The following is a 22,938-nucleotide window of genomic DNA, read 5'->3' on the forward strand; positions in this document are numbered from 1 at the left end:
CATCTGGTATTTTTAATCTGCTAAATACATTACGAATCATAACTTTGAATTTATCCAAATATTTTAAGTTGTACATACATATATTTAGAATTTCTAAGCGCAGCAATTTCTTCAAATTAATTTTCAATTTCTTAAATCAGATTTACTTATCTGTGATACTACTCATAAAGTTTACTTTACTGAACATTTCGAATTAATACGCGTTCCTGCATTATCAGATAAAAGCATCACAAGATCGTTGTTGCGTATATCGCGTTAATATATCCATAAATACGAAGGTGGTTTACCTTGGACGTATAATAGAAAAATCGAGGAAAACACAAAGTTATATTATTACACTCTATAATAATATTTTATATATTTTTGATTACAAAAGTGAATTTTTTATATTAATAAAACTTAAATATTTAATACACATATATCAGTATTTAATACATATACAGTTATAAATATTAACTGCATTTGACTTTTTACTACAATGTAACGCTGCTGCATTATTTTATCTTGATAACTTACTTTTATTTTACGAAAAATTCGCATAGGTTTCAAAGTACTCTAAATATGTAACTGCGGCATCGTATAGATATTCCAGATGTTCCTAAATATGAAATAAAATTTCTCATTTGAGTATATTTTTTGATGTTTCCTCTAATTTTTTTGTTTTATAATAGAGATAATTAAAATTTTTTATTAATAAGATTTTTAATTTCTCTTTCTGTTGCTATAAAATTGATTCATTACCATTAAAAATGATACATTACCAGAGAACGAACAAAATCTGGTCTCGATCGTCTAACAGCTCGCACCGCCAAACAAACATCGCATTCTCTTTCGACGGCCATTCGTTCCAACAGGAAACTCAGTGCCAGATAAAGACCACATCCAGTTACTCCGTCACTGAAAGATTGTTTTATTTTTTGAATATTTTGTAAAATATTGCTTAGAATAGAAAACATAAATTCAAAATCATTATTAAGAAAAAGTCTGCGATTATTATTTATTATCGGATAATTATTTGTTTGAATTATAACAGTCTTTCTTTTGGGTTTGGAATAGTAAGTTTTTATTTTTACTGGCAAAGCGTGACAGTGGGCCCATCGCCTCTGGCAATTCTCTCCGCAGCTTGCCAAAAGGTCACCATCGTCATAACCGGCGGTGGTGGTTGATCCCTTCCAGGTTTCCACTCCGTCAAACACAAGATAGTAACAGATTGATCTCTCGAAGGTTTCTGTGACAAAGTGTCATGCTGAGTAAATAATAGCAAATATAAAAACTGTCGAATTGTCGCATTGAATTGATCTACCTCCGAATTATCAACGAGCAACAATTTTTGTGACGTATAGTATTCCAACTCCACAGCTTCCTTCACTGTGATATTCAAATATGGGGTTGGTTTAAACTCGCCGCTTGCGGGAGCGATGGCGCAGCAAGTCTAAAAAATTAATTATTATTTCAAAAATATATAATTGTGTGCGCATAAAAATATTTATGTAGATTAATTACTATGAATTGTGTTTGACATATTCTCTGCAAATGCGTTCTTTCTCTCTCTATCTCTCATAAATACGTGTTGAATTCATATATGTAGAAAAATTAACGTAAGAAACGCACGTACAGGATCCTGAAAATCAGGCGGCTGCAGCATGAGAATAAGTTCAACTTTGAACTCGGCAATCATCCGCCAGAAATCATTAATCGTCGATGGCATGGGAAGCTGCGCTGCTAAATACTGATTCTGAAGCTTTACTCCGTCTACGTAAACGGCAGATAGATAATCGCTGTCCTCGTCCGATGTCGGGTATCTCTTTAAATATATTCTGCTGACCTTATCTGTAAAATAAAATTAATCCTTTCTAAATGTACCTATCTGGTATATCTATTATCTCAAATATTTATTGTATAAACTGCATAAAATATTAATTTAATTTCTTGGTTTTTACTTTTACTATAAGATTACTCAAAATTTGGAATTTTAAAGGCTTATAAAATAAAATTCCATATGATTAAAATACACGAACAAACCTGAAATTAATTCCGGAAATCTGTTTTTGGCTCGATTACGCTCCGACAACGACGGTGGAGACGTGACTGGTCGCAAGGCTTCGTCTTGCCACGCAGTGTTCTGTAACCTAATTTTTATGGCATAATGTACTTTTGTAACATCATCTTAATTGCCTCAAGGATAAATATAAATCAAAGTCGAGTTTTTCAGAAGTACCTTTGCTGTTGAACAGGTAAATGTTTCTTTAACTCTTTGATTCGTGTCAGTAACGTCTCGTTACACGGCAATGTGGTTGGAACCGAAAGCAAACATTCCACTAATGCCAAATGCGCTAGCAGATATTGCTGTTTATTATCCACCATATTAGCTCTTTCGTTTCTAATAGACGCCGTTTCGGCAAAAACATCGACCACCTAAACAATTTTATTCGCAATGAAATGATTATATTTTACGTAGTCTATGTACTATAAAGTGAATATTGGATACAATTAAATAATGTAAATGACGTTACTGAAGCAGTAATTAAATGTCATTATTACCCCCTCTGCCGCTGCTCGATGGAGGCAAATGTCACACAAAATAATGGTCCCGGTTCTTCCAACGCCAGCACTGCAATGGACCACCACGGGTCCATTTCCAGGTGGTGTCGCCAATAGTTTCTTCAAGTATGTGACTACGGAGTGCGTGTATAATGGCACGCCATGGTCCGGCCAAGCGGTATAATGTAGATGCTCTATCTGTTATTGACATACATTATTTAATAGAAGCTATTACGTTCAGTTAATTAAAAATATAGGTACCTTTCGCGTTTCCTCTCCACAAGTGACGTTGAAAGTTCTAAAGCAATAATCAGCGAAGACATTGTGCTTCGCGTTTAGCACAATAATGTCGCCGTATTTCTTCTTTTTGCCAATATCCGGCCAATATTGCTCGCACTTTGTCTGTAAAAATTTAAGTATTTATGCAAAAGGCTAACAATTTAATAAACAAAAAGCTTACTTTCCCACTTTCGACCACATTTGCCAACATGCAAATAATAAGAACGTTTTCCTGCCAAATCATGCGCCAGAAATCGATGACGGTGTTGGGTTTGGGTCCTTGTGTCGCTATGTAATGTTTCTCCTTCTTATAGCCCTTTTTAAATAATTATAAGCCAAATTTACAAATTAACATTAGATAATATCGTGTAACTATGCAGAAATATAATTAAAAAACTAACATATTAAAACTAAGGTACTTATGTATGTCAGGACTTACGGTGATGTAATTAGCGTTGATGTAATCGGAGTGCGCGTCATCCGGAAGTTTCTTCAATACCACACGCGTTTCGTCATCTGTACGAATCAGCGTGATATAACTCGTTATTGCACAAGTATAATCAACCCATTTTTTACTTACATGCAATAAGATTTCCGTATCGATTCTTAGATTTATTCTGCGGCAATTTCCCATAATCCCATGGCCGAGTTTGCCCTCTTGGGAACGTCTTGAGAAAAGATAGCAAAATATTCTTATTGTATTGTCATATAATTATAAGTCTCTAGATCTAGGCATATAATTATAATAGCAATCATTATAATTACATAAAGTAAGGAAAATAATTTCGTTCTCCATAAATTTTATATTTTAAAGATACAATTTGTACATATATTAAAGATTTTGCGTTTCTTAATTCGATGTGCAAATGTCAAGTTCTCAGAGAAATCCCTAAAAGAATTTTGATAATTCAAGAGTTAAAATCAAAGGGTCGAGAACTCACCTCGTACTGCTTATCGAGTAATCCTGATTGTATCGTCTGTCTTACATAATCTTCGAAATCTTTCACCTTTACTAGCGATGTTATTTCTTCTTCTTTTTCGTCATTCTTCGCGATGGCGATCGGCAACACTTCCGGAGTGGTTGCCCGCGATAGAGATTGTCTGTCAGAAGGAGTTGACAAATCTTGCCTTGAATTCGATATCACGGACTTTGTTTCCTGTTCGTAGTTCTCGATATTCTGTGACAAAACCATCTCGTCTTGCATTAGCTGCTTAGACAATTTTTCCCTTCTTCTGTAAAATAGAAATCATATGTCGGATTGACGTAAAATAAATGTAAAATTAATCTGCAATCCATTGAAATTTTATTTGTGATATATCAGCAGATAGTTTTGTCTAAAGTGTTTACACGACAAATATTAATAAATATGGTCATAGGCAATATTACTCTATCTTCTAAAAAAAATCGAAGAACACTACCTTTGATACAGGTAATAAACTGCGCCTGCCACAACGAGGAATAATATAATGGGTATGATCCACAATTCGTGATGTTTCGGCGGAACCTCACCGACGCGGACCGATGTCGTAAGAATGATTGGCTCGGTAGACGAATTTCGTTCGGTTACGATAATCACTATTTCATAAAACTCTTCAGGTTTTAATGGACAATTCCTCACATTGCCGTAAATTCTATTGTCGCCGATATTAAATCGCTCGCCAGCGAGTTCTCTGGTCTGTCACAATTAAAAACATAGATATTTGATTCCAAAGGTACATATTAAGATTGTTGCTACTACTGCAGTAACGATTTATGTAATCTATTAGTCTTATATTAATCACATGAAAAACATCTTCATAGCTAGCTGTGTTTTCGCCGCTAGACTTATTATTTAATCATTATTGTGAATTTATTCATCGTAACATATTCACGCATAGAATTTGCGAATATTTTGTACATGTACCGAAACTTGTGCAGCTTGCCAAGCCATTTCGTCCATCTTCACGCCTGCTAGCGCTCGCAGATTCTCAGGTACTTCCGAATATTGCTCGCAGAGATTAGGACCCTTTACAACGATGTGCATCGTGCTGTCTTGAGTGTCGTTTAAGACAGACGGTATATTTAATAAAATCGTGGAATCGGATTTGTCTACCATATACTTTAGAACGCCGTCAAAGACTGCGGTTGAAGGCGTATGGATTTCCACAAAATTTTCTCTGCTAGACTTGTATTCAACTGTCACAGCTTGAATATAGATGACGTATTGCGTTGACGGCAATAAGTACAATTGTTTAGTATAGTTACGCATGTATTGTGTCACTGGGTATTCGAGTATTACATCAGTGGACGATCGGGAAATGCGCCTTCTCAGGTTTGAGGAGGTTTCTTGTATCCGTATACGAAAACACCTCAGATGACGACCTGTCTTCCAGGGATGCAGCCACTTTAAATCAACCACGCTGTTATCGTTGACTGTAAATGTATAATTCCCAGGTGCGTCCGGCGCTAAAATATATACATCAGAACAATAATTAAATTTATTTTATATGTTTTGAGAAATTTCTAAGAAGCCACTAAATTATTGTTTATTACACGTAATACAGATTAAACAGCTATAACGAGAATAGAGGAGATTTTAGCATTTTTTGTAGGTCATATAGTAGGTGTTCAAGGCAAAGATATGTTATAGTCGCAGAGAAAGAAAAGGAGAAGCAAAAGATAATAAAATATAATAAAATATATTGTGTTATAATTTTTAATTAGTTTTGATTTCAAGAAAATTCATAATGTATTAAGCTTTAATAAGTTTTTTCAAAATTATTTATTAAAAGTTTTACTTGTATTACGAAGCATGTCGTCAGTTGCGAAAACTGCAGGGCCTGATTGCGTAACGTTTACATTGTACGCTACAACCTACAATATTTTGTATTGTACAATTTTTATACATATAATTTCTCTTGTCTATTACATCATAACTCACGTACGTAAATTAATGACGTTTACTAGAAGTATCGAAAATACATATCGAAATACACAGAACTTAATATTATTTTACCTTAATTTCAGGAGATGTTTTAACACCTTTACATATATAATCATTCCACAAGTCACAAGACTCATTGATTTGAACTTGAACAACTGAGCAATGCCGGCTATTATATTTGTTACACAACTGGACATCATAATTACGCAATATTCCATTGAGAGGTGGAAGTGGACTTTGCCATCTTAGGTGTATTATAGCAGGCGTTTGACGAGTATCAATTTCGACAACCTCGAAATTTGTTACTCTGGGCGGAGCTATTAGTTTGATTCGTTACAGTCATAGAAAAAATTATCAATTATCAGAAACTGTTAAAATGATCATTATTAATAATATCATGGTTTACCTGTCGGCGGAGTTTCAAACTCGCAATGTTGATAAGCGGAGGCATTCTCTTTGCTCCCGTACTTTCTTATTACATAAACTGTTGCCACATATCGTTCAAAAGCATTTAATCGTTCAAAAGCATTTAATTGATTTAAGTCGAGATTACAGTTTTGAGTCTGCTTCGTCAGGTTGAAGTTTTGAACAGCGTCGCTAATACCGTGTATTTTTATTCTCGCTATTAATGGTCCTGAAATTGTAGTGCAATCTTCGGGCGGACGCCATGACAAGTTCCAACCTTCTACTCTCAACTGACTAAATACTTCTGATGGTATCTCTATAAAACCGTTAATTCTTATTTTTTGTGTGATAAACTTTTATATGTGTAATTTAGATATCCAGTATATTACCAAAAGGATTATTAGAGATTAATAAACAATTAATTATACGAATTAACCAGCGTTCTCTCTGTAACATTGACGATAATTCTAATAAATAATGTAATGTACATATACCAGATTGTATTGTATTAAAGATTGTCTCTGCGATTGCGCTGGAATGTCGTGAGTTATGAACTATAACCTGCGCACTATACAATGTGTATGGATGTAAGTCTGGAATTGTGATCGTTGGCTCTGTTGTAAATTTTTTAATAATGTGATTATTCGGCGTAGGTAATTTTAAATCCTTACAACCGTAGTATTCTTTAACCTGGAATTAATATAAAACATCTGCATATAAAGTCGAAGTACGTAAAGATGAAGTATCTAATATCGTAATTAAAAATATATAGTTAAAATTAAATGTGTATAATACGTGCGATCTTAACGATGCCGCACGATATAATATCGTAGGATTCTATCGGACGTAAGATAAAACAAGATTGAAATATAAAATTCAGTAATCTTATTTGGTTTTGATAAATTATTAATTTTTTTATATATACATATATATATATATATATATATATATAACTTTATTACCTTCAATATTATTTCATATCGCACTATTTCTCCGTTCGGTTTATTTGGGGGCCTCCAAATTAGAGTGAGTTGTGTATTAGCTGATAACATTTTTTTAAGATCTAACACATTAGATGGAACTGTGGATATTTATAAAAAATATTTATTATTCACACATGTATATGTGCAACGATAAATCTATGTACAAACAAATGTCTTTTTGAAATGTTTTTAACGTATAATCGAACTTACCACCTTCAAGTGTACGAATTTCCTTCGAAAATAATTTTTTATTATTATGAAATATAGTCACATCAAAAGAAGTGTATGACGGCAAATCTTGCAATTTATATGGGAAAAACGAAGCTGGTCTATAAAGTATGTTCTTACTCGTTTCTATATTGCGTACTTCCAGCAAATACCAATTTGCTGGACATGAATATAATTGCTATGAGAAGAAAAAAAAACAAAGATAAATTTTATTCAATTCGAAATACTATGCAAAATACTAAAATGTGCAAATGCAATTATATATAAAAATTAAAAGATATATGAACCTAGATCTTTAACATAAAACATCTACATACGTTTGAATTGATTTGCCAGTCAATTATCATGCCATTTTCTTCGGGAGTTACATCAAAGTTTTCAGCCGCTATATTATTGTGCAAAAAATCATTAGAGCAAAATTTTATATTGTTTGTAGATAAAGAAACTAAAATATTTTATTATGCGTTTAACAATAATAATAAAGATGTAACAAATTTTCCATATGCAATAAGATATTTTCAATGTTTTTTTAGTCGTCTTGCACATATTACGTAAAATTGAAATTATAAATATAATAAAGTTGTTGATAATAAGTCATGAGATAATAAGTTTTGAAATAATTGTCATTAGAATAGTAATAAATTAATTAACAAATTATATATAATAAAACATTGTATAAACTAAATAAATATCAACTCACGATTGCACTCAGTTTCAGCTACTTGCCAATCACTATTTACTTGCACACCATCAATATTTAAGCTGATACCGATATGATACGTAGTTCCAGGTTCAACATTCTCAAAATAAGTTGTCAATTGTGTCATATTTCGAAATAGTTTCTTCCACGAGTGCTGATATTGTCCCTGTAAAAAATGTATCATAAACTTGATCTCTTTATTTTCTTTTATTATGAAACATTTAGCGACATTCAGATATTTATCTTCATTGCAAATTTTACTTAATTACTAGCAATTTAAATAATAGTTTTTTAAATATTAATTTAAATATTAATTCAAAGAACATTATAAAAATAATATTAAATTGTTACTTGAATGAAAAAAGAATATATAATCGCTATTTTGTCATATTCGTCCTTCCATGTTATAGGGACTGTAGCCAAAATGGTCGTCTCGTTTGTAAAGATCGTAGATACATTAGGTTTGTCTACGCCTGTGAAATGATTAATATATTTATACTTTCCTCTAATTATGAGAGATATTTGTTTGATAAGTACAATTAAAAGCATGCTATGTATCAAGAGATTGTTACTTGTTCGACATAAAGGTGGTATGTAAATTCCTCTAGCATTGTCGCAACCATTAGGGCACACTCCAGTTACTTTATTACATTGTTTGTCATAAAGACATGAGCCGCATATCTCTTTGCAGCCATGACCATATCTATGCGATGCACAAGCTGAAAGCTCGAATATTAAATGTACGAATATTTTATACGTAAAAGTAAAATTAATACTATCGAGGAATAATATTAGGAATTACTTACGTATAGAACATGTATCTCCTAAGTAACCCGGAGCACACGTGCAACCATTTTCGTAACAAATTTCGCTTCCTTGACAATCGTAACTATGTAGGTCATATTCACAGGAAGACAAACATTGCGGTCCAATCTTTCCTTGAGGACAATTCATGTCATCTGAAAAAAATTATATATATATTTTAAAATAATATCTTTAGCTTGCCATGTTAAAAATGTAATCAGTAAAACTGCGACTTTACTTATTTCAGTTACGCAACATAACAATTGTTAATACATACCTAGATTTATATCCGGTTTAACGCGCGATAAAGGATTCACAACAGTGCGTTCATGATAAAATATTTTTTGACATGTCACATTCGGCCAAAAATAGTGATAACCGTCCCAATCTTGTTTAGTAATCATAGCACCCTTTCTCAAAGCTTCTAAGAAATAATGGAACAAATTATACATTCAAAAAGATAATTTGTTGGAGGACTTTTACAATTATTTAACAAACGTGCAAAGCACGTAATTGGTAATTAGCATTAATAACAGTCCAAATAATGTAATAAGAAAATAAAAAATTACGAGATTCGCACCATTTTGGGGGCATTCACGAACGTTCGCTATCGCCCATAACGGATTCAAGCTTTGCTCATTGAGTTTAGGAATCAGTTGAATTATAACCTTATTATAACTATTATAATCGGTTGCTGAAATATTTTTCGTGATTTTGACAGATTGCCACATAGGTAAATTATGAATCCTGGTTCTCGATGATCCTTTTACTATTACCATTACCAATTCTTTATCGTTAGTGAAATCACGCAACATTATATGTGCATCGCATTCGATGCAGAGACCAACTAACAATTGTACGCATACCATTTTGTTATTAAATTGGAAGGCGGGACTTGTTAAGACTGCACTCTCGACAGTTGTATGCAGAAAGTCATCTGAAAAAAAACATGTTTTTATATAATTTTTTTTGTTACTTGATACTGAATTTAAAAATAATTTTGACACAAATTAATTCAAAATCTGTACTCACATATATGAAATCGATATAACATCGTTCTGGGACTTCTAATGAACATGTAATAATTATTATGTGAGTGTAAGCTATTTCTTTCCTCGTCTGTATAAGTCATAATAATCTTATCAGTATCATAAACAATTATTTTTCTCGTCGCAGAGTTCCATGTAATAATAAACGATCTCCATTCAGTTTCAGACAATGGTATGTGCTGCATCAATTATAGTTATTTAAAATGCGACATAAATATCTTGCGACAATTTTTGCCGATTTAGCATAAGGTGAGTATTTCAAAACTGATTGTATTATTTACTCTATTATGTCAACCTTGATCGTTTAAAAATTATCTCAGTTTCAATCTCACGTTCTTTAGACTTGATTTATTGTGAGTATATTGCACATCATCTCTCTTTGCCGGTTAATTCCAATTCTCATTTCTATAGTCTGAACATTTTGTAGATTATAAATATCTGCAGAATTTTTCTGTTACTTTTTCTTGAATATTACACTATCTTTATACATTTAATTTTTAAATACTCATCTTATGCTTGTCGGTAAACTTAAGATTACTTAATTTATCTATCACTTCGTCGCTGTACGTGGCTTAAAGCTTTTAGAGCCGAAACATATGATTTACAATTTGTATTAAATTTATTAATTAAATGTTACATAGCATAAACTTATGCACAACTAACTACGTTTGACTCTCAAAGTCCACTTTTTCATGTAACTCGTTAATTTTAATATTGAGAGTCTTTAATTAATTAATCATTCACGTTTTTACTATACGTAATATGTAGAAACGATGCTTTAAATTAGGAGAAGCACAATGTATATCTATTTACCTCGATGCAGTCTAGTGCTTTATCGCAATCTGAACCTTTTTTGGGATATTCTCCAGGTATTGGCACTCCCTTCACGCATTTTCGTATGACGGACTTTGTGTTGCCCCAACCTCCTATTATAATCCAATAGCAAGGATCTCTGTCATAAGTTTTGCCGTTGCAAATTATTATATGCACATCGCGGGATACACGAACCGAAAATGAGACCTTTACATCGGTAGTTAAATCAAAATTTACATTATTATAAGTATCATGAAGACTTTCATACTGTTTTAATTCTGAAAATATTAAATGTAAGTTATTTGAAGCTATCATAAAAGTATATTTTAATTGTTTGTATTTATAATGCATTTTATATCACAAATTTTTGTCAAACTGCGAGGCTTTTACCTTCCCAACGTTGATCGAATACCGGACCCATAGGTGTTTTAAAAGAATTTGTAAGACTCCAGTTGTTTTTAGTCCATGACTCCAAGCAACCTTCGTTTGCGTTCATTTTGCAATCTATCTCATTATTTCTGGATTTATTTAAATCCTGAAACTCTGAAATAATGCGCTCGTTTATAATAAATGCATTGCTGATTAATGTAAAAATAATTGAATGTTTTATGACTAAGTCTATTTATATAAGTATTTGATAAGGATTTTAGATTTAACAAGAATTTTAGTACACATGTAAAAATATGATGAAAATAATTTTATACTTTTAATTGTATTTTGCTTTTCAAGCTGTAAAAATACTTATTTTAATTGTGATTTTAATTGTGAATAAGACTTACTAAAATCATTTTTTTCTGGATTATAATATAGCCAGATTAAATTATAGTTCCACACAAGAGCTCCACCATCATCCTCTGAGAGGCATATCAATTTTACTGTGCTGGGATTCGACGAAATCAACGATCCACGCAATACGGTAACTTTTCCGAAAATATGCAACATCTGACTCGCGAAGATCATGAACGCGAAGATAATTAGCGCATTCATCGACGCTTTTTTCATTGTTAATGAAAATATGCAGCTCTTTGTAAGACTAACGAGTATCAAAATGGAAGTAGATTAAACAATATAACAAAATAAATATTATATATCTAATTAATTACGTTATTTTATATAGTGTCACTTCAACAAAATTTTCACCGAGTGGGCTCTAATGATACAGTCCTGCCCATCGTGCAATGCACTATACATTTAAATAAAATAATCCGCGTGAACAAATCACTTTCCTTTATTTGAAGACAGTTTACACTTCAGTCACTATAAGCCAATTTAAATGATGAAATAATAAGAGAATTAAATTTTTGTCGAAACATTTTGTATTGTGTTCGTATACACTGTTCAGTCTGCCGGACGACATGCAATAACTGGTAGAAAGGAACTCGACTTCCTTCTAGTAAATCCGCGATAACAGATTCCGTATCTACCGAAAGCGCCTGACGCATCAGGAAATAACGATTCCACAGGATGTCTATACATCATTTTTATATTAAACTAGAATAAATCAAATAATGCTATGAATCTATTCTACGTTACACGATTAAAAGATTACAATAGATGAATGAAATAGTAATTAATAAAAACTAATAACTTGTGAGATAGCTTGATTTGCACGTTTACATATCATACCCCGAAAAGAATAGTGTCACAACTCAAAAATGTACAATTTTCAGGAGAGAAGAAAAATAAATTTAATTGCATTTTTTTTAATTGTGAGATAACTAACGCAATTACAATTGCGACATGTTATTATAATGAAATTGATATTGGTTGTTGAAGAGGTCTGCTGTGATTCACTTGTAAATTCGCTTATTACACTATTCATCCAGGAAACCACAACATAACTAATTTAAAAAAATAACATCTCTGTCCTGGATTTCGCATATAGTCTTGCGACACTATTATATAACACATAGATAACACTTTTTATGGGCTTAACTCGAAAAAATTTTGAAATTTTTTGAGTTGTTACAGTATTCTTGTCGGGATGCGATATGTAAATATAAGTTTTTCTTGATAGTGATAAAACTGTATTATATATGATAAGACTAAGTCATCTTTCAATTCTTATGTAGAGATCAAGAACATAAAATTCACATAAAGGTAATACAACACATTAAATCGATTATATAAATAGATTAATTTACTACTTTTATTTACAGCGTTGAAAATTATTTTTTAGAAATTCTAAAAACGTAGAAATATTATTAATTTAATTATCGCTTGAAGTTTAGGGGTATAAGAAAAATAAACTGCTCTTGGGTGACATAATAAATTTATTTATCTCTAATTTTAGTATAATATACAATAACTGATTATTGTATTTAATAAATGTTAGGCTTTAATATAATATAATATAATTTTTAGACTCGCAAAATATATTAACATGACGTTAGTACTTCGACTGGAACATCGCTATTCCCTTTAAAATCTCTTTTCCCTGATAAATTTTGCTTCTTTGTCATGATCTTCGATGTCGCGGTGGTTACCCACTATACCAGTGGATCTCTGTAGATGTTGAAGACAATCCTCGACGCACCGCTTACTGCCAGGATTTTACAATCGATACTCACGTAGATGATAGTCAAAGTATTGCGTCGCGACGCCCCTATGCGTTAGAAAAATTTCTTAAGCGGGGACAATTCTTAGCATTTCTTTTATCCTTTTTGTAAATAAGACTTCTCGTCAAAAACAAGTTAAAATCAAGGAGTCGTGAACTCACCTCGTATTGCTTATCGAATAATCCTTACTTTACCCCCTGTCTGACGTATTCTTCGAAATCTTTCATCTTTACTAGTGATATCATTTCCTCCTGCTCCTCTTCCTCGTTGTTTGCGATGGCGATCAGCTGGACTTTCGGAGTTGCCCGCGATAGGGATTGTCTGTCAGAAGGAGTTGACAGATCTTGCTTTGAATTCGATATCACGGACTTCTCTTGTTTGTCGTTTTCAATGTTCTGTGATAGAACCATCTCGTCTTGCATTAGCTGGTTAGACAATTTCTGCCTTTTTCTGTAAAATAAAAATTTCATGTCAGATTACAGTAGACGTAAAATTAATCTGTAATTCACTGAAATTTTATTTGTCATATCAGCACATAGTTTTAACTAAAGTTATTTTAATACCAAATATTAATAAATGGGGCCATAGACAATATTATTTTATCTTCTAAAAAATTTTAAAAACACTACCTTCGGCACAAGTAAAAAGCTGCGCTTGCTACAACGAGGAATAATATAACGGGTATGACCCATGCTTCGTGATGTTTCAGCGGAACCTCACCGATGCGAAACGATTTTGCAAGCATGATCGGCTCGGTAGACAAATTCTGTTCGGTTACAATAATCACTATTTCATAAAATCCTTCATGTTTTAATGAGCAATTCCTCGTATTGCCGTAAATTTTATTGTCACCGATTCTGAATCGTTCGCCAGCAAATTCTTTGGTCTGTTACAATTGAAAACAAAGATATTTGATTTCAAAGGCACACATGAAGTTTGTTGCTAATATTTACGCACGCGTAAAATATTCACACACAGAATTTACAAATAATTCGTATATGTATACCAAAAATTCAGCAGCTTGCCAAGCGATTTCGCCCATCTTCACGCCTGCTCGCTCTCGCAAATTCTCAGGTACTTCCGAATATTGCTCGCAGAGATTAGGACCCTTTACAATGATGTGCACCGTGCTGTCTTGAGTGTCGTTTAAGACAGATGGTATATTTAATAATATCGTGGAATCGGATTTGTTTACTATGACATCTAGAACGCCGTCAAAGGCTGCGGTTGAAGGCGTATCGATTTTCACAAACTTTGTGCTGCTAGACTTATTCGCAATTGTCACAGCTTGGATATAAATGACGTATTGCGTTGACGGGAATAAATGCAATCGTTCGGTATAGTTACGCATGTATTGTGTCGTCGGGTATTCAAGTGTTTCATTAATAGGTGATAGGGAAATGTGCCTTCTCAGGTTTGAAAAGATTTCTTGTATCCGTATACGAAAAGACCTCAGATGACCACCTGTCTTCCAGGGATGGAACCACTTTAAATCAACCACGCTGTTATTGTTGACTGTAAATGTATAATTCTCAGGTGCGTCCGGCGCTAAAATGTACATCAGAACAATAATTAAATTAATTTTATATTTTGAGAAATTTCTAAGAAGCCACTAAATAATTGCTTATTGCACGTAATACAGATTAAACAGCTATAATGGGAATAGAGGAGATTTATCATTAGCATTTTTTGTCCTAGCTGGGTCATAGCTGGTGCTCAAGGCAAAGATATGTTAGTCGCAGCGAAAGAAAAGGAGAAGCAGTAAATAATAAAATATTATAAAATATAATGTGTTATAGATTATGTAACTAGTTTCGATTTTAAGAAAGTTTATGATGTACCAATCTTCTATTGGTATAAGTTCTTTTAAAATTATTTATTAAAATAGTTACTAGTATTATGAAGCATATCGTCAGTTACGAAAACTGGAAGGCCTGGTTGAGTAACGTTTATATTGTGTGCTAAAACCTGCAATTCATATTTTGTATTGTGCAATTTTTATATATATAATTTCTCTTGTTTATTAACATTACTTTACCTTAATTGTTTCAGAAATTGTGGACGATTTTTGAACAACTTTGCATGTATAATCATCCCACAAGTCACAAGACTCATTGATTTGAACTTCAACAACTGAGCAATGTCCGCTATATTCGTTACACAACTCGACAATATAATCACGCAATTTTCCATTGAGAGGTGGACGTGGGCTTTGCCATCTTAGGTGTATCAAAGCAGGCGTTTGACGAGTATCAATCTCGACAACCTCCAAATTGGTTACTTTTGGCGGAGCTGTTATTTCGATTCGTTATAATCATAGAAAGAAATTATAAATTATCAAAAACTGTTAAAATAATAATTATTAATAATATCATACTTTACCTGCCGGCGGAGTTTCAAACTCATATTGCTGATATGCGGAGGCATTCGCTTTGCTCCTGTAATCTCTTATTACATAAATTGTTGCTATATATCGTTCAACACCGTTTAATTTTGGATATAATTGATCCAAGTTGAGATTATAGTTTTGAGTTACATTGGTCACATTGAAGTATTGAACAGCGTCGCTAATACCGTGTATTTTTATGCTAGCTATCAATTGCCCAGAAATCGTAGTGCAATCTTTGGGCGGACGCCATGACAAGTTCCAACCTTGTACTCTCAACTGACTAAATACTTCTGATGGTATCTCTATAAAACCGTTAATTTTTATTTTTTATGTGATAAACTTTTATATGTGTATATTAGATATCAATATATTACCAAAAGCACATTATTAGAGATTAATAAACAATTAATTACACGAATTAATTGGCATTCTATCTGTATAACATTGACAATAATTCTAATAAACAATGTAATGTACATATACCAGATTGTGTTGTATTAAAGATTGTCTCTGCGATTGCGCTGAAATGTCGTGAGTTATGAACTATAACCTGCGCACTATACAATGTGTATGGATGTAAATCTGAAATTGTAATCGTCGGCTCTGTTGTAGATTTTGTAATAATGTGATTATCCGGCGTAGGTAATTTTAAATCCTTGCAACCATAGTATTCTATAACCTGGAATTAATACAAAGCATCTTAAGTCAAAGTACGTAAAGATGAAATATTTAATATTATAATTAAAATAGTTAAAATTAAATGTATATAATACGTGCGATCTTAACGATGCCGCGCGATTTAATATTTTGAGTATTGTAGGATTGACATATAAAATTCAATAATTTCAATTAATTTTGATAAATAGTTAATTTTGTATGTATACATATAACTTTATTACCTTCAAAATTATTTCATATCGCACTATTTCTCCATTCGGTTTATATGGGGGTCTCCAAATTAGAATGAGTTGTGTATTAGTCAATAACACACCTCGAAGATCTTGCACTTTAGATGGAACTGTGAATATTTATAAAAAATGTTTGTTATCTATGTATATGTGCCATGCTGCGTCTATATGAAAAACAAACGTCTTTTATATATTTTTGACATATAATAAAACTTACCGCCTTCAAGTGTATGAATTTCCTTGGATAATAACTTGTGATTATTATGAAATATTGTCACATCAAAAGAAGTGTATGACGGCAAATCTTGCAATTTATATGGGAAAGACGTAGCTGATATAGAAAGTATGTTTTCACTCATATCTATATTGCGAACTTCCAGCAAATACCAATTTGCCGGACATGAATATAATTGCTATGATAAAAAAAAGAACAAAGATAAATTTTATTTATCTTGAAGTATTATTCGACATATTATAAATGCAATTATATCCAAAAATTAAAAGAAGTCTAAACTTAAATCTTTAACATAAAATATCTACATACATTTGGATTGATTCGCCAGTCAATTATCATGCCGTTTTCTTCGGGCGTTACGTCAAAGTTTTCAGCCGCTATATCATTACGTAAAGAATTATTACAGCAAATTTCTTATTAACAATAAAATTAGACAAAAAATTAAAATATTTTGTTACGAGTGTAACAATAATAAATAGAAATGTGACAAACTTTTATAGCACAGTAATATACTTTGTGTTTTTTAATCGTTTTGCATCATACTATTTAAAATTAAAATTGCTAAGATAATAATCTTGATTAATAATTCCAACTTTTATATTACCTATATTAAAAATAATAAATTTACTGACAATGAGTCATGAGATAACTGTGTCAGTAGAATATTGATAAATTAATCAACAAATTATAAGTATATAAAGTATATAAGTAATAAAACATTGAATAAACTAAACAAATATTGACTCACGATTGCACTTAGTTTCAGCTACTTGCCAATCGCTATGTATTTCCGCACCAGCAATATATAATGTGATACCGATATGATACGTAGTTCCAGGTTCCACATTCTCAAAATAATTTGTCAATTGTGTCATATTTCGAAATAGTTTGTTCCATGATTGATTACCGTTTTTTACTTGTTCCTGCAAAAAAAGTATCAGAAACTTGATCTCTTTTCTTCCTTTTATTATCAAACATTTGGTGATATCTAGGTATGCGTATCGATTGCAAACTTTATTTAATTATAAATTTAATGATTTATTCAAACAGTAATTTTTATTATTTTAAAGAACATTTAAAAACAATATTAAATTCTTACTCGAATAACAAAAGAAAATCGAATCGTTATTCCGTCATATTCGTCCTTCCATGTTATAAGAGCAGTGGCCAAAATAGTCGTTTCGCTTGTAGAGATAATCGTAGGTGCACTGGGTTTGTCTACTCCTTTGAAATGATCATTATATTTGTACTTTCTTCTAACCATGAGAGATATTTGTTTGATAAATACAATTAAAAGCATGCTAAGCATATAAGAGATTGTTACTTGTTTGACATAAAGGTGGTATGTAAATTCCTCCAGCATTGTTGCAACCATTAGTACACATTCCAGTTACTTTATTACATTGCTCTTTATAAAGACAAGAGCCGCATGTCTTTTTGCAGCCATGACCATATCTATGCGATGCACAAGCTGAAAGCTCGAATATTAAATGTTCGAATATTTTATACGTAAAAGTATAAAATTAATACTATCGGCATTAAAAATTACTTACGTGTAGAACATGTATCTCCTAAGAAACCCGGAGCACACGTACAACCATTTTCGTAACAAATTTTGATTCCTTGACAACTAGAGTTACTATTCAGATCATTTTCACAGGAAGACAAACATTGCGGTCCAATCTTTCCTTGAGGACAATTTACGTCACCTGAAAATAATTATATATATTTCAAAAAGAAATATCTTTAGCTTGCCATGTTAAAGATGTAATCAGTAAAATTTGCGACATTATTCATTTCAGTTACGCAACATACCAATTATCAATACTCACGCAGGTTTATAAATGGTTCGACGCTTGATGAAGGATTCACGACAGCACGTTCATTGTAAAATATTTTTTGACATGTATCAGTTGGCCAATCATAAAAACTATTTTGTTTAGAAATCATTACACCCGCCCTCAAAGCTCCTAAAAAATAATAAACCAAATTATACATACAAAAATATAATTTGTTGGAATACTTTTACAATTATTTAACAAACGTGCAAAGTATGTAATTGGTAATTAGCATTAAGAAGATTCCGAATGTTATAAGAAAATAAAAAATTGCATGATTTTCACCATTTTGAGGACATTGACGAACATTCGCTATCGCCCACAACGGATTCAAGCTATGCTTATTGAGTTTAGGAATTAATTGAATTATAACTTTGTTATAACTACTGTAATTGCTCGCTGAAATATTTGTCGTGATTTTGACAGATTTCCACATAGGCAAATCATGAACCTTGGTTCTCCGTGAGTCTTTTACTGTTACCATTTCCAATACTTTATCGTTAGTGTAATCACGCAACACTATATGTGCATCGCATTCGATGCAAAGACCAATTAACAATTGTACGCATATTGTTTCGTTATTAAATTGGAAAGCAGGACTTGTTAAAATTGCATTCTCGCGAGTCGTATGCAGGAAGTCATCTGAAAGACATGTTTGTATATAACTTTTTTTTCGTTATGTGATACTGAATTTAAAATAATGTTGGCGCAAATTTATTGAAAATCTGTACTCACATATATGAAATCGAAGCAACATTGCTGTGGGGCTTCTAATATACATGTAATAATTATTATGTGAGTGTAAGCTATTTCTTCCCTCGTCTGTATAAGTCATAATAATCTTATCAGTATCATAAACAATTATTTTTCTCATCGCAGGGTCCCATGTAATTAAAAACGATCGCCATTCACTCTTAGACAATGGTGTGTGCTGCATCATTATAAAGTTATTTTAAATGCGATTTAAATATCTTGCGACAATTTTTGCGGATTTAGATTATTAAAGATTCTGTTTTTGAGAAGTCGTATAGGATAGGGAAAATAAGGATTTTATTTGATTTATTTTTTTTATTCGAAATATGCTTTTGAACCGGTTTTACTATATTGAATGAGTAACAAAAAAGTGGCCTTTTTTAGAGTCAAACGCGGTTATCTGTGCATGAGTTAACACTATGTAACATTTAATTAATAATTTATTACAAATTGCAAATTTTACATTTTGGCTTTACTTTGAGCCGTCTTCAACGACGCATTGATAGATAAATTAAATAATTTCAAGTTTTCCTGTAAGGTGAGTAACTATTTAAAAATTGATTGTGTTATTGACTCGATTGTATTATAACCACTGCCGCTTAAAAATCATCTTAATTTCCGTGTACTTTCAGCTTGTCAATTTTACGTTACATCGAATATTAAGGAAGATTTCTTCTTTAATACATATGTTAAAATCTGATACCACTACTACTTATAGCAAAAATTAAAACAGCACCATTTCGCACAATAGCTGTTTTGACGAGCCTAATCACTTTATGCTCTTTTTTTTACATTTTTATTAAATATTTTTATGATATATTTATTTACCCAGAAGTAATCTTGTGTTTTCCCGCATTCCGAACCTCCCTTAGGAAATTTCCCGGGTAGAGGCACTCCCGACGTGCACTTTCGTATGACAGACTTTGTGTTGGCCCAACCTCCTATTACTATCCAATAGCAAAGATCTCTATCATAATTTTTGCCGTTGCAAATGAATATATACGCGTCGCGGGATCCACGAACCGAAAATGAGAGCTTTATTTCGGTAGTGAGTTCAAAATCTACATAGTCATAGGTATCTTGAAAATTTTCATACTGTTTAAACTCTGAAAATATTAAGTGTATGTTATTTGAAGTTATCATAAAAGTATATTTTGTTTATATTATCATAATGCATTCTACATATATCACAATCTTTTGTCAAACTGCGAGGCTCTTACCTTCCCATCGTTGATCGAATACCGGACCCATAGCTGTTTCAATGGAATTTGTAAGACTCCAGTTGGTTTTAGTCCATGACTCCAAGCAGCCTTCGTTTGCGTTCATTTTGCAATCTGTCTCATTATTGCTGAATTCATTTAAACCGTGAAACTCTGAAATAATGTGCGCGTTTATTGTAAGTGCATAGCAGTTGTGTATAAAAATAATAAAATGTTTTATGCATGAGTCTACTTAAAAGATATTAAATTTAATAAAAATGAAAATTTCAGGACATATGTAAAAATAAAGAATATAATTTTTATTACTTTTAAGTATATTTTGCTTCGCAAGCTATAAAAGCGCTCATTTTAATCTTGATAGATGAGACTTACTAAATGTGTTTTCTTCTGCTCTATTATATCTCCAAATTAAATAGTGGTTCCACACAAGAGCACCGCCATCGTCCTCTGAGAAGCATATCGATTTTACTCTGCTGGGGTTTTTAGCTAAGAACAATCCACGCAATACGGTTACTTTTGCGCGAATATGTAACATTTGACTCGCAAAGATAAAGAACGCGAAAATAGTTAGCGCATTCATCGATGCTTTTTTCATTGTCCAAGCCCGTTACGAAAATATGCTGTTCATATGACTAATGATATCACTTCAAAGTTTCTGCCGAATTGGATCTAATGATACAACACAGTCTTGCCCATCGTGTGATGCACTATACATTTAAATCCGCGTGGTCACTCTCTTTTATTTGAAAACAACAGATTGTACTTCAGTCACAAGTCAATTTAAGTGATGAAATAATAAAAGAATTGAATTTTTGTCGAGATATTTTGTACCACGTCCGTTTTGCACTATTCAGTCTGCCGGACGACCGTAAAACTGCTGAAGAGGAAATGACTTCCGCGATAACAGATTTAGTATCTATATATCAAATGTCATAACGCATCAAAAAACGATACCATAGGATATCTATATACAGGGTGGGGCACCTAACTTGCACACCTCAAAGAACTTATAAATTATAAGTTGTACGAAAAATTGTTATGTACAAAAGTTGTATAACTTCGAAGGGATCATTACATCCTATACATTTTTTTTATAAGTAGAAGCATTTAAAAAATTTCACGGTTAGCTTTGTTTTCTTTAATGGAATGTTATATTTTTTGTGCCATTGTTAGAAGGTATGTTTAATTTTGCACTTAAATGTATTATTATTGATTGGCCTAAACCTAATAGATAACGAGATATTCAAGGAAACAAATCGTAATAAGACGAATAAGCTGATTTCATCTTACTACATCCATCTAAGATATTAAATTTCCAATTCCTTGTTATTTTGTTTTTTTAAATATTTCGTTATCTATTAGGTTTAATAACTGAATATTTCTTAAAATATTTTACTTTCTTCGTGATCAAATAATAGATTTGCACAAAATGTAAAACTCTTAGCGATTTAGATATTTCTGTAATTCAAGATCATCTTTACATTTCTGAGAAATTTATAGCCTACCACGAATTTTTATAAATACTTAATTGTATCGCATATGAACTTAATGTTTGCTTGAAACAACCCTGATAACCGCCAACGATAGAAAACTATAAAAAAATGTCTTATTGTTTTTAATATGGTTAGTGAATCGTTTATTTACGATACTCTATCAGAAATTCACGTTACAAAATACTTGGGATCCTATTGTAAATGTCTTATTAGCTGCACATCAGTTTCTATCGTTTTTAATATGATTGAATTGTTTATTTACGATACTCCATCAGAAACTCACGTTACAAAATAGTGAATCGTTTGAATCGGTTTTAGTCAATCCATTTCAATCGTTACGAATTCGTGAATTAAGGAATCATTAGCTGCCGTACAGAAGATGATAAGTCGTATGTCAGAAAATCTTGATAAGAAACGATAAATGTGTTGGTTCGGTTAAGTCATATACAGTATAAATATCGATGAGATGTCTATTATTTTATTCTTATATATCCGTATTAATGCATACGGTAAAATTATTACCGTAAATAACGATATATACTATATCGTGTATATACGATTGATTCAGACGGGCAATAATTGTACATATAGAAAACGATTCATAACTATAAAATTTGTATAGTTATTTCCTTATTCGGATCTAAAACGATAGAAACCGATTCGATTCGATTAATGTTTTATCTGTTTTTTAAATATGCAACGATAGAACCGATAAGATACGATTAAAAACGATACAGATATAAGTAGCCGTTTTTAATTGTTTTCTATCGGAGATGGTTACCAGGGAAGGATGGTAACAAAGTTATAAATATTTTTCT

The 22,938-nt window shown here is 31.9% G+C and overlaps 2 protein-coding genes across 2 annotated transcripts; both read right to left on the reverse strand.

Moving 5' to 3' along the window:
* Nucleotides 1–325: 325 nt before the first annotated feature.
* Nucleotides 326–21,490, reverse strand: LOC139786179 (receptor-type tyrosine-protein phosphatase delta). Its single transcript, XM_071725363.1, has 32 exons — nucleotides 21,000–21,490; nucleotides 20,628–20,780; nucleotides 20,236–20,513; nucleotides 19,390–19,585; nucleotides 18,940–19,296; nucleotides 18,649–18,786; nucleotides 18,370–18,525; nucleotides 18,141–18,287; nucleotides 17,916–18,040; nucleotides 17,565–17,739; nucleotides 7,678–7,745; nucleotides 7,343–7,538; nucleotides 7,112–7,230; nucleotides 6,644–6,839; nucleotides 6,151–6,465; nucleotides 5,817–6,061; nucleotides 5,599–5,674; nucleotides 4,725–5,266; nucleotides 4,240–4,496; nucleotides 3,762–4,053; nucleotides 3,401–3,488; nucleotides 3,260–3,336; nucleotides 3,002–3,136; nucleotides 2,803–2,943; nucleotides 2,542–2,739; nucleotides 2,219–2,415; nucleotides 2,023–2,129; nucleotides 1,616–1,830; nucleotides 1,304–1,432; nucleotides 1,074–1,228; nucleotides 762–897; nucleotides 326–598 (listed from the first exon to the last, which is right to left on the reverse strand). Exons 1-32 carry the CDS (start codon nucleotides 21,220–21,222, stop codon nucleotides 524–526), a joined length of 5,907 nt encoding a protein of 1,968 aa, XP_071581464.1. The 5' UTR covers nucleotides 21,223–21,490; the 3' UTR covers nucleotides 326–523.
* On the reverse strand, nucleotides 8,355–11,290 carry LOC139786414 (uncharacterized). Its single transcript, XM_071725613.1, has 8 exons — nucleotides 11,117–11,290; nucleotides 10,727–11,004; nucleotides 9,897–10,092; nucleotides 9,445–9,801; nucleotides 9,142–9,288; nucleotides 8,867–9,019; nucleotides 8,633–8,779; nucleotides 8,355–8,533 (listed from the first exon to the last, which is right to left on the reverse strand). The coding sequence occupies exons 1-8, from the start codon at nucleotides 11,220–11,222 to the stop codon at nucleotides 8,400–8,402; spliced, it is 1,518 nt and encodes a 505-aa protein (XP_071581714.1). The 5' UTR covers nucleotides 11,223–11,290; the 3' UTR covers nucleotides 8,355–8,399.
* Nucleotides 21,491–22,938: the final 1,448 nt, after the last annotated feature.

The sequence above is a fragment of the Temnothorax nylanderi genome, unplaced genomic scaffold, assembly GCF_030848795.1.
Source record: "Temnothorax nylanderi isolate EJ_2023f unplaced genomic scaffold, tnyl_v1.0 TNYL_tig0001_pilon, whole genome shotgun sequence".
In the NCBI taxonomy this organism is placed as follows: Eukaryota; Metazoa; Arthropoda; class Insecta; order Hymenoptera; family Formicidae; genus Temnothorax; species Temnothorax nylanderi.